General features: G+C 27.8%; 2 protein-coding genes across 2 annotated transcripts; both read left to right on the forward strand.

Annotated features, from left to right (window-relative positions):
- The first annotated feature begins 2,183 nt into the window (after window positions 1-2,183).
- On the forward strand, window positions 2,184-3,541 carry LOC106764267. The gene has a single exon (XM_014648530.2). The coding sequence runs from the start codon at window positions 2,515-2,517 to the stop codon at window positions 3,346-3,348; it is 834 nt and encodes a 277-aa protein (XP_014504016.1). The 5' UTR covers window positions 2,184-2,514; the 3' UTR covers window positions 3,349-3,541.
- Window positions 3,542-3,929: 388 nt separating this feature from the next.
- On the forward strand, window positions 3,930-4,481 carry LOC106763770 (phosphatidylinositol 4-phosphate 5-kinase 2-like). The gene has a single exon (XM_014647928.1). The coding sequence runs from the start codon at window positions 3,930-3,932 to the stop codon at window positions 4,479-4,481; it is 552 nt and encodes a 183-aa protein (XP_014503414.1).
- Window positions 4,482-12,639: the final 8,158 nt, after the last annotated feature.

A 12,639-nucleotide genomic window follows, 5' to 3' on the forward strand; every position in this document is an offset into this window, starting at 1 on the left:
AAAAATTTATATTATTATTGTTAACCACCCTCTTCATTTTATATCCCACGCATCTAAAAAAATAAAACCAATTGAAAATTCAAATGAGTAAAAATAAAAAACTAAAACACTTTTATTAAAAAAAAGTCATAAATTCTTTTATTTTAAAATTTTCAGTTAAAAATATTATAATTTTCTTATGTAAATCTAATTCAAGTCTAATTAGTATTTTATCTTTTTAACGAAATCCTTGTTAAACTAAATTTATGTGTATATACATGTTAGAAGTCCCATATCGACTAGAGATAAGTCAATTTATAATATATAAATGAGGTGCAATCCTCACTTTACAAATTGGTTTTGTGAGATTCAGTTAAGTCTAAAATTCACTAATACATACTTCAATTTTTTTTATTTTCATTTCGTTAGAATTTTTAGACTGATTAAAAATAAAGTAAAAATTTAAAATGAATAGAATAAATATTATTTTATAGATTGATTTAGTATGAATAAATAAAATTTAAAGTTATTTTTTAATATAAATCTTATTAGTTTGATAATGATTTTAGTTGTATTAATTAATGTTATTATTTTGTTTTAGATAAGATGTAATGTTTGTTAAGTAAAGGGTGAATTCTAGAAGGTTTGTTGTGCTGAACAAGTCATGTTGAGACATTAACCACACATGTTTGTGAGCTCTAAGGTGGGAACGATATTGTCAAAAGCAACACGCCACACAACAATAACTAATACATTAAAATAATAAGCTTTCAATGTATTTTTATTTCATGCAAATCTTTAAATTGCTTTCTGCATAAATATTTTTTATCATAAAGTCTTTACCATCAAATTGAGACTACTTTGTTTTTTGCATGCAAATCCACATTCTGGTCTATTTCGAGTATTTATCATTAACCAGGAATTTCACAATCATCCTTATCAATCATTATCCAAATTCCATAAAATAGAAGACAACCTTTTAAAAAAATAAATATAATTTTGTAATTATTTATTAAATTATTTTCTATTCATGTTGAATTAGCAAGTGGTTCTAGATTATAAGATATTATAAGACACTCCTACCCTTATCTTCACCAAAGATGTTAATAATCCATGGTTTTGTTTTTTATTATTTAATAGCAGCTTTCAATTGACCATGCTAAGGGTAATCACGTAAATTAACCATCAACCAATTGAAAAGTGCCCAATAGTGTTGTACACCCACATGCGTGTACATAAACAATACATTCGGAATTAGAAATACCTTCACATCAAAATCTTCTCGAAGCATTCAATGGGAACGATATATAACAATACTTATTTTTCAAAAGCATTTTTTCTCTTTACTGAGATTTCACGTAAATCTCATCACTAATATGAGACTTGTATACATAACATTTATTATTGGATAATGTTTTTAATATATTATTTTAAGAAGTGAATTTTAAGCTTAACTCAACCTCACACTATAACATTTAAAGTTCATTTCTTAACATAGTATCAGAATCATGTTAAAATCTATTTTAGCGATATTTGTTGTTTATTACACATATTATTTCATTCACTATCATTAGTCTCACGTTTGAGATATATATATTTCGGCGCGAGAAATATGTTGGAAATTTCACATCAATTAAACATAAGACCAATTTATAATATATAAGTGAGTGCAAACCTTACTTTATAAACTAATTTTGTACAGTTAAATTAAGTTTAAAGTTTAGATCTTAACATTTTTATTATGGAAAATAATATTTTAACACCAATTTTTTAACACCATTTTGACACTGCACACGTGTCAAAATGTGGTTGGACGATTTCAAATTAAAAAAAAAAACTTTGGTTTTTCTCTTCCAAATATGTCCTTTCTTCAGTTTTTTTTAATTTGAAATCATCCAACCACATTTTGATACGTGTACAGTGTCAAAATGGTGTCAAAAATTGGTGTTAAAATATCATTTTCCTCTTTTTATTATTGAAGTATGGTTATAAATTTGTTTGGTGAAATAGTATTTTTGTTAAATATTTGATTTGCTTATATTGAAACGTGGACATGAATTAAATAATGGAGCCACCCAATTGAATCCTTTGTCACCACGTAAATTTCCTATATATGAGTTTATATTACATAGATGCTTACCAAAACAAAAGATATAAAATTCAGCCATGTGGGTCAACAATTTTGGGTATTGATTATAGTTTTCTTTACGCACGATTTTGTATCACAGCTAGCACCAAATTAGAGACAATTTTCATGTAAAGAAAAACAAACGGTATTAAAAGGCGGCTAAATTAACGTATGGTCAACAAAACAACCTCCAACCCTAATTTTTTCACATCAAATGATCTTTCTTCTCACCTTCCTCCACCCCTTCACCATCACTCGCATGTCTTATATAAATACCAACATCTCTCACACAAAACTTTTGCTACAAACCCAACACACAAATTCAAACACAAAGACAGAAGAACATAAGGTGTCAGATACTTGGTTTATATTATTAGGTTAAGGTAGCTTTGATTGAAGAAATAGATATGGAAGTGGTGATACAAAGTCCGAGTAGTCCAACTATGGATAATTTCGATTTTGGAAGCAACATGGGTTCAATCTATCACAGTGTTCCTTCTTCGCCAAAAGGTTTTGGAAATTACTTCTTGAGTGCACCGGCCAGTCCTTCTAGGTTGTCTCAATTGTACTCGGAGTTTGAATATTATTCATCCGCCACAACCTCTTCATTCGAAGCTGCTGCCGACAAAACTCGTGATGATGATGATGATGACGACAAAGATGATTACAGTTTCGCGTTTTCCGTGAGTCGTGAATCCGACAAGTCTTCTCGTTCAGCGGAAGAGCTCTTCGACGGCGGAAAAATCAAACCTTTGAATGAATCTCGTGATCTTAAAAGTGAAGAAAGAAGAGGAAGAGGAAAAGAGAAGTTGCCATCGTCGAGCTCGAACCGTAGAGTGACTCGATCGCACTCTCCTTATAGATGGGAAGCGGAAAAACAACAGCTACAACAACAACCTAAGAGTAATAAAGAGGAATCTAGCGTGTTGTCCTCGAGTTCTTCTTCGAAGGGTGGTTCAAAGAGGTGGTGGTTGACGGATCTTCTGCTTTTTCGAAGTGCATCTGAAGGGAGAGGGTCGTGCAAAGACCCGTTGAAGAAGTACTATAAGAAGAATGGTAACGAGGAGGTTAAAGGGTCGTCGAGTTTCAGATCATCGGATTCCTCGAGAAGAAAGGGACAAGTTTCAGCTCATGAGTTACATTATGCCATGAAGAGAGCAGAGTCAAAGGATATGAAGAAGAGAACTTTCTTACCTTACAGACAAGGGATTCTCGGAAGATTGGCTGGTTTTGGAATCTAGCTGTTTTATTACCATCATCAAGTTTCTTACGCATTAATTTCTTCGTTTTTATCTTTTCGTAAAAAAAAAATGTTGTATTCTTTTGTTGAAATTGTAATATGAGATAAGTGGGTTTAAGCTGTGTTAACCCCATCATTTCTCTTTCTTTTTTGTATAGATATAATTATAAACGATGTGAGCTGCAATTTGCAAATCATCACCATCAATTTAATATACATTTAGGAACAAAAGTAATCCAATTCTTTATTTATTACCATATATATGTTTTAGTATCATGGTTGAGTAAAAAAGTTTAATGACTTTAATTAAGGGTTAAATATGTTTTTAGTCCCTGTATTTTAGGAGGATTTTGGTTTTAGTTCCTCTTTCAAAGTAAGGTACAATTTAGTCCTCCAATTTTAGGAAACTTTGGTTTTAGTTCTCCAAAACTAACTCCATTAAAAATCTGTTGATGTGTCTAACAGAAAACTGACACCATTTTCTTTTCTCAGCTTTTCTCCTTCTCTCTATTCCTCTTTCTTCCATCTTCCAACCCAATCTCTTCAACCTCAGCAAAAACGTCATTTACAATGCAAGCCACCATGGATCCCCACCTAGGAACCTTCCCCATTCTCTCTTACGTCATATCTCGTCTCCCTTCCTTCAGCCGCATCAAATTGACCTTCAAATTTCGTGTACTGCTAAAGCAAACAGTGGACAAGGTTTGCGAAATAGTAAAGAAGCAGTTGGTTGTAGAGGGGTTTGGGACCTTTACTGGATCCGAGGGCGAGACGTATTGCGGGTCGTGGAGTTCTGACCGGAAGCAAGGGTACGGGCAGAAGCGTTACGCTAACGAGGACTTCTACGAGGGGTTGTGGAAGCGGAACGTGCAGGAGGGGGAGGGGAGGTACGTGTGGGTAAACGGTAACGAGTACTACGAGGAGTGGAGGAACAAGGTGATTTGTGGGCGGGGTACGCTGATTTGGGCCAATGGGAATCGGTACGAGGGGCAGTGGGAGAACGGGGTTCCTAAGGGTCAAGGGGTTTTCACTTGGCCCGATGGGAGCTGCTATGTTGGGTGCTGGAACAAAGACCTTAAGGTGCACCAGCTTGATGGAACCTTTTACCGTGGGATAATCTCACTGTTACTATGACGAAGAGGTCTTTCGTTGACAGTTCCAGAGCAAGTGGGGTAAAGAGTTTTCTCCGAATTTGCATCTGGGAATCCGAGGGTGATGCGGGGGATGAAGGAGAGAGCAAGTGGGGTCAAGAGATCAATGGTGGCTTGCATTGTAAATGATCTTTTTGCAGTGAGGAGGTTGGGTGGAAGATGGAAGAAAGATGAAGGAGAGAAGGAGAAAATGTAAGAAAAAAAATGGTCAATTTTTCGTTAGACACATCAGCATATTTTTAACGGAGTTAATTTTAGATGACTAAAATCAAAGTTTCCTAAAGTTGAAGGACTAAATTGTACCTTACTTTGAAAGAGAGACTAAAATCAAAATTGCACCCAAATATAGAGACTAAAAACATATTTAACCGTTTAATTGATTAGAGTTACCAAATGAGTTGCTTTTGATTAGTATAAGACGCCTAAGAAAAAGGATTTGGGCCTCACTAGAATCTCTTACTCGTTGTGCAATTTCTTCTGCACCTCATATGTTTGTTCCTCCAACCTTATCTCATTTTTGTTTTTTCTGAAATAAATTCAAAAGTCATTGCATAATCCATAAGTTAAAAATAACTCCATAAATCAGATAACAAAAGTAACTTCTACAAGTTGAAAAGGATTAAAAGTGAATAGCTTCGGATTGTACAATCTCAAAGCCATTTCACTTACCAATTACACAATTTAAAAGTCATTTTTAATTTTCAAATTACATAATTCATAAATTATTTTTAGATTTCCTATTATTTTTTAATTTTTGAACTATACATATTGTATATGAATTTTGGATTAAATAATTCAAAAGAACAGAATGAAAATTTTCTATATAGGAATGGAGAAAGAAACTGCCTAGAAGTTGTATATTTCATGGTCCATTGGATTAGCTGTTATTGACCTACTTATTTATTTTTTATGTGAATTTTAAAATAAATAATAATACCAAAAATTCTCTCTCTCTCTCTCTCTCTCTCTCTCTCTATATATATATATATATATATATATATATATATATATATATATATATATATATATATATATATTTGATTGTATATTATGGGAAGGACTTAGAATCAAAATCAATTTTGAGTTAGGTAAGCTAAGAGTGTTTAACTTTGATTGAATAGTATGTATAAGACCATGAAAAAATCTTGATTTACTATCTCCATTAAGACCTTGTTGCAAACAAGAACAATTATCAAAGTCAATTTGGCTATTGGATAATCAAGTTCAATCATAAACTTAAATCTTTTTCATCTTAAACAATTATGACTATTTTTAATCAAATATACAAAAAAAAAAACAATATATTTTAAGAATTGCAATGTGAGAAACTAATTGTAGAAATAGAATACAGTTTAAACCTAAAGCAGGAAAAAGAAACAAACTAGATTTGTAGATGTATTAACTAGCATTAGATAGCAGTAATTAAAGCTCTTTAATTTGAATAAATAAGCAATCAATTGGCTGTCCTCAAAGTAAGAAAAAGATAAGAAAGCACATAGTTTTTTTATTCTATTTCTAACACCAACTTTCCTACCATTTAACATATAGTAAATTGAATTAATTTGTTGATTTTCATCAAAGAAAAAAAAATGCTTTTTACTGATATATATATATATATATATATATATATATATATATATATATATATATATATATATATATTTGTAATGGTAGGAGATGATCATTTACACAACATTCCAGCACTTTTAATTTGTATATTATAATAGGAAAATATTTTTTTAACTTTTTTTTTATAATATGCAAAAATACTTTTGATAATTGTTTATGCACAGCAAAAATACACTTAATTGTATTTTTATTCACGTTTAAAAATGTTGGCTTGTATACAGAATGCCACTGTCCTTTTGGAATTTAATAGTTATGTAGGGATCATAACATAATGTTAAATGGTTATACTTCATCAACCAAGAATTCGATTATTAATTAATTGTTATCAAAAGAAGAAATTTGTTGTTTGTGATTAAATAACTATAACAAAAAAAGTTAAATTATTACATTTTTGTTCCTCTAATCAATACAGTATGTAGATCGTTTTAATTACTTTATTTTAATTCACATACATTTAGAAAACGGACACTTTTACTTAGTCTTTAAATTAATATTTAATTTGTAACATATATTACCATTAACTCACATGGGCATAACTATTTAATATTTACAAGTTGAATGATTTAATGTAAATATTAAATAATTAATGTTGAATAGATTATGAAATACAAAAAATAAAATAAAGTATCGTATATGTGGAAACAAATTAACTAATCGAATTGGTGCACCATTAAAATCATTAATAAAAATTGCATAGTGAATTAAAATTTTACATATTTTAAATACAAGGGTTGGCAATTAGAATTATAAAGGTCAAAATTATTAACTTTATGAGATAAAAAGTATAATAAAATCGTATTATAATAACTAAATTTGTAATTTCAATATATTTGGACTATAAAAATGGTTTTTGTGAACCCTTACTGTCCACATTCTATTTGTAACCCCCACTTAAATTTGGGCATCACAAGCTTCTCACAAACAACAACATAGAACTTTTCCTATAGAAATAAATTCACTACTTTTATCATTTATCTCTATTTATATTTTCTTCATAAAATGATATTATTTTTAATTTATACCATCAAACAATAAGATTCTTTCTTTGTTAAAGAAAAAAATATTAAACTTATCAATTTGGTTTAATATATAAGATTTGTTCTTAATACATTGTGAGATAGGATTAAGAAAATTTATAGAATCAAAAAGTTCTTTATTTGAAAAGTTTATAAAACGAAAATATTCACAGAAATATGTGAATTGAGACAGATTCATGGATTTTTTTTTCTTTTCTTCTATAATTAATAGAAATCAACAATTTTGTGACATATTTGAAAAGTTAAATATTTGTTTTTTTTGTTATAATTCAAAATTTTCATTATAATTGATTCGTCTTAATCTTTAGTGCGATTAAAATATCGTGAATTAAGACCGGTTCATTGTTTTTTTTATCTATAATTAATAGAAATCAACAATTTTGTCATATATGTGAAAAGATAAATATTCATTCCTTTTAGTTATAATTGAAAACTTTCATCCATATTATCTCGTCTTAATTTTTCATTTAGATTGACTTGTCTCATTTTTAAATCAGATCAGTTTGAACTGATCTATTTTAACTCAAATCAACTTATCTCAATTTTCACACAATATAATTTATCTTTACTTTTAATTCAAATGAACGTGTTTGAATCTTGAATTCATATCTACCTATTATTATTTTTAGGTTAAAACTATTTAGGTGTCTCTATTTTCGTAAGGTATTCCCAATTTGGTCCCTTTCTTTCAATTCTTTCCAATTGAGTCTTTATAAGTGCTAATTTTAAACAAATTAGTCCTTGTCGTTAAAAATCGTTAACGGTGTTAAAATTGTGCAAAGGTGGGTAGATGACGTGGTTAAAAATCTCCTTTTGAGTTGTTAAAACTGTGCAGAGGTGTTGAAATTTTTCCCATTCTCCTCTGCACAATTTTAACACCTCTACACAATTTTAACACTTTAAAAGGAGAATTTTAACCACGTCATCTACTCACCTCTGCACAATTTTAACACCGTTAACAATTTTTAACGGCAGGAGCTAATTTGTTTCAAATTAACACTTATAAAGACTCAATTGTGAAGGTTTAAAAGAAGGAAACCAAATTAGGATTACCTTACGAAAATAGGAACGTCTAAATGGTTTTAACCTTATTTTTAAAGTCAATTTATCTTAATTTTAATAAGAAGGTTTGGAAAATGGAATATTTTTTTAACCCACATGGCCTATATCATATATCAAATTCACACTTGTAATTAAATAATTAGTTAAAGTTGAGGATTCTCATACTCTTGTAAAAGTGAAGCACACACGTGAAATTGAGGGGACCAAAGGGACACCATGGTTCCACCGTCATGCCAAAATTGAAATGAAATCTTTTTCTCTTTTTAGAAAATAAAGAAATGCACACCAATTCATATCAAACACATATCTTCCAACTTTTTCATCCAAAATCACAATCACAGTCATTGTCCTCCCGAGTTCTACGTGAACCGTAGGATTACATGTTCTATTTTATCCTCAATGCTCTTTATCATCAAATTTGCATGAAAAGTATTTTTTTTTTCTATAATCATAAAATATCTTTATTATGAGAAATTAAAAACTTGTTGACTTCTCAATAGAGTGAGAGATTCAGTGATGAACAATATAAGAAATGTTAGGCAATAATTCAAGAATGAAAATGATCACAAGAAGTGCAAACCTAATTTTAGTTTTGTATTAATAGATTTAGCATACTCTTTTAAGGAATAATAAACCACAAATAAAACAAGTGATAATTATCCCACCAAATAAAGTAGTGGCTCCAAATCCATAATCAAATATATGTATTTATTAAAGTCTAACTTTAATAATATATTTTTATTTATTATCTTTTAATTAGCATTTACTATGTTTTATTCTTCAAAATATATTTTACTCACTGTGTATATGATGGAGTAATACATAACTTAAATATAGGACCAACGAATATAAATCTTATCTTATATTAACATATATTAAAATCATAAATTAAAGTTTATTTTTAATAAATTTATTATTTGTTAGATACTTTGTTTTATATATTATCATATTATTCATTTGTTTTATATATTATTATATTATTTATTAATATCTAATATCACGTTTTATATATATATATATATATATATATATATATATATATATATATATATATATATATATATATATATAAAAGAAAGATACGTTGGATTCTCATATAAACTTACAATATAATATGTATAATATAAAAATGGTTTAAAACTTTATAAGCTTTTCTAGATTATAATGAACTTTTATTTATATATATATTTTTAGATTATCTAATATATAGTTATCACGTATTGTAGTGTGCAAATAGATAAATAAATAAAACTTTTTAGTTTATATACTACAAAAAATTTATTAATTACTGATAGATTTTATCAACGAAATTAACTTTTTATTACTGACAGATTTACTGATAGAATTGTTAAAATTCGTTGGTAATGTAGTTTACATTTATCGAAGGATAAATCAGTTGGTAAATGGGTGGAAATTTTCCCGTTCCTTATTTTAATTACCAAAGGAAAAATTCGTTAATAAGTCTGTTGATAAATGAGTGGGAATTTTTCCGCTCATTTTTTCTCTTTGCTTGCGAGTAAGGTGCATTATATATTCCTTTTTCTCTCATTTCTTTCTTATTTGCGCGAGGAAGTTACTTCTTTTCCTACTTCTCCATCTTCTACTCCATCCTTTTCTTCTCTTCACTCCATTGCAGTTACAAACCAAGATTGTCTCATCTCCGTTCAATAAGGTTGTTGTTTCGTTCAACTGCCTCCATCCTGCTTCTCTACAACCACTGCCAGCACCGTCCAATGTCTCTTTTCTTTCCCTTTCATGCTTCAGTTATTGCCACCACTCTGCAACACCAATTTTTCCCACTGTAACGATTTTGAAGAAGAACGATTGATAAAAATGGTTGTAATGACCAAAGCTAACGTTGTCCTTCACCATGCAAAGATTCTGGATCGGTAAAAATGAAATAAAGAAAGACAAGCAGAGGGAGAACAGGGAAAAAGATGATCTAGATTGAATTTTTTATCGACAATTTTTTTTTCGTAATTACCGAAGAAAAAAAAATCCGTCGATAAAATTTACAACTACACTTTTACCAATAAATGTTTGGCCATCAGAAATCCGTTGATAATCCGTCAAAAATTTTAATTTACCGACAAATTTTGATCGTTAGTAATATATTTTTATTATAAAAAATGATAATTTTGTTTTTTTAAGATTTAGTAATGAATAATGCTAAAAATATGCATAATTCTAAACCAATCTATTATGAGACTTAATTTTTTTTTTTATCACGCAAGAGTTTGCAACACTGAAGTAATAGCATAGCCTAGGGTATTAATTAACATTATCGTCATCATGTGTCGCCATGTTTTAAAAACTTTATGTTTGGAACACATGAAACAGATAAGAATGGGAGAGAGAAGAATTGAAATATATCGAGAGATGATTTTTTTTTTTTCTGTACGATTATAATGAGTTGAATTTTCTTTTTATTAATTTGATGATTTTTTTAATTGAATAAACATTTATTTTCACTTTTGTTCCCATTTGTCCATTTTTTGTTTTCTGCCAAATGGATCATAAAGTGAAATATATATTTTATGTCATGAGTTTAATTCCTATTTTAAACATAATTATACATAAAATTCATTTTATAAATCAAATCACTAGAAAGTAATTCGACAAATGTTTAAGCAGAACATATTTATATGCGATTGTTATCAATTAAAATATATATGGACAAAACATAGAGTAAAACTATAACTATATGATAAAATATTAAAAGGCTTATAGTTAGTCAAAGATAAATAAAAGAATAATGTGAATTTGAAGGGTGCAATTAATATAAAGTAGGTCTATAAGTAGTACACATGTAAGTTGTGTAGGAGTTTCTCGGTAAAAACTTATAAAAGACAAAAATATAAAGGGAAAAAAATTAAATTAACTAGTCTATAAATTAAAATTAATGTATGGATAAGTGAATTTGTAAAACTTTTATTACAAAAAAAATTTAATTTTTTTTATTTTTCAATTCATAATATAAGTTTAGCTAATAAAAGGTTAATTTGATTTTTTTGGAAATAATTTTTTTTTTATTATTTCTAAAAGGCATCCTTAGCCGGAACTTTTTTAGCAATATTGATTGATGTAATTAAATTAAATTAGGTAAAAGTAGTTAAGTTTTCCTTTTATATATGAGAGATTCATCATGCTCTATTTTATTAGTTGAAAATTACTAAAGTATATAAATAAAGAGAGAAAACCAATCAATAAAGGTGGTCTCACAATTTTTTATTTTTGCATTTTAATTAGTTTTAACCAATGAAATAATATGCAAAAAAGAAAAAAGAAAACGTTTAAAATTGTTATCACCATTTTTTCATATTGGAATCCATTAAACTTTATTTATTTTTGTTGTAGTTGACTATTAAGAGAGTATTTATATATACATCTCTCTAATATAGTCATGAAATTACAACTATATATATGAGATTTATTTAGAGAAAAAAAAAGTGTTTATTGTTACTTTAACCTTACGTAAGTGTATTTAAATTAGTCTACGCAATAAATTGGAGGAGAAATAAGAATAACATTCCTCACTAAGCTTTTCCTTTAACTTAAGGTAACTGTGTTTAAAAAGTATTTTTAATTATAATTTTAATATTCAAATAAATAATAATAACTGTTTAAGTTATTTATCAAATTGTTTATCTTTAGTACACTGATATAATTGATCTTATACATTTTTAGCAATAAGTGACGATAACAAAGTTCACTTAGTATTGGACATAATATAAGGATAATAATATTTTAATAATATTTTTTTTATAATATTTTAATACAATGTACGTATCATTCTGTGATCGGTCTATATTGATTTTTATGATTATTATTATTGATTGTGAAGTAATTTTTAAACCAATAACAAAATGACTCATAGATATATTAAAATGTTGTAAAAAAATATTGTTAAAATATCATTATTCTTACTATAAATGGTCTAATCAACTCTTAACCATCAGGTGAACTTAGTATAAACTTAACTAACACTAACTCAACAAGGTGTTAATAAAATTAACATTAGTCTAATTGTTGTTCATCTTATTTTATTTTTTACAAATAATATTTATTCTAGAGTTGGCTACACACAATTTTTATCATTTATTTAAATTAGTATTTATTAGGCTAACATTAATATTATATATTTTTATTATTTATTGAAATTAATATTTGTTAAATTTTTCTTAATTTATTTGCTATAAATTTGTGTGTCTTTGTAAGAATAAATATTAAAGATCATAAATAATTTTTAATTCAAAGATTCACATATAAAAGTGAGACAATTTCTCTCTCTCACTTCTATAACCATCTTCATTACTTATTTTATTCATTCATCCTTCCTTTTTATTCACATTCATCCTTCACAAATCCATACCAGTGAATTAGCATATATAATTCTATAATTTATTGTATATG

The sequence above is a fragment of the Vigna radiata genome, chromosome 6 (genome assembly GCF_000741045.1).
Source record: "Vigna radiata var. radiata cultivar VC1973A chromosome 6, Vradiata_ver6, whole genome shotgun sequence".
NCBI classification, from domain to species: domain Eukaryota; kingdom Viridiplantae; phylum Streptophyta; class Magnoliopsida; order Fabales; family Fabaceae; genus Vigna; species Vigna radiata.

Coding starts and splice junctions, on each gene's coding strand:
- LOC106764267 (XM_014648530.2), top strand. CDS start 2,515: ATGGAAGTGGTGATACAAAGTCCGAGTAGTCCAACTATGGATAATTTC.
- LOC106763770 (XM_014647928.1), top strand. CDS start 3,930: ATGGATCCCCACCTAGGAACCTTCCCCATTCTCTCTTACGTCATATCT.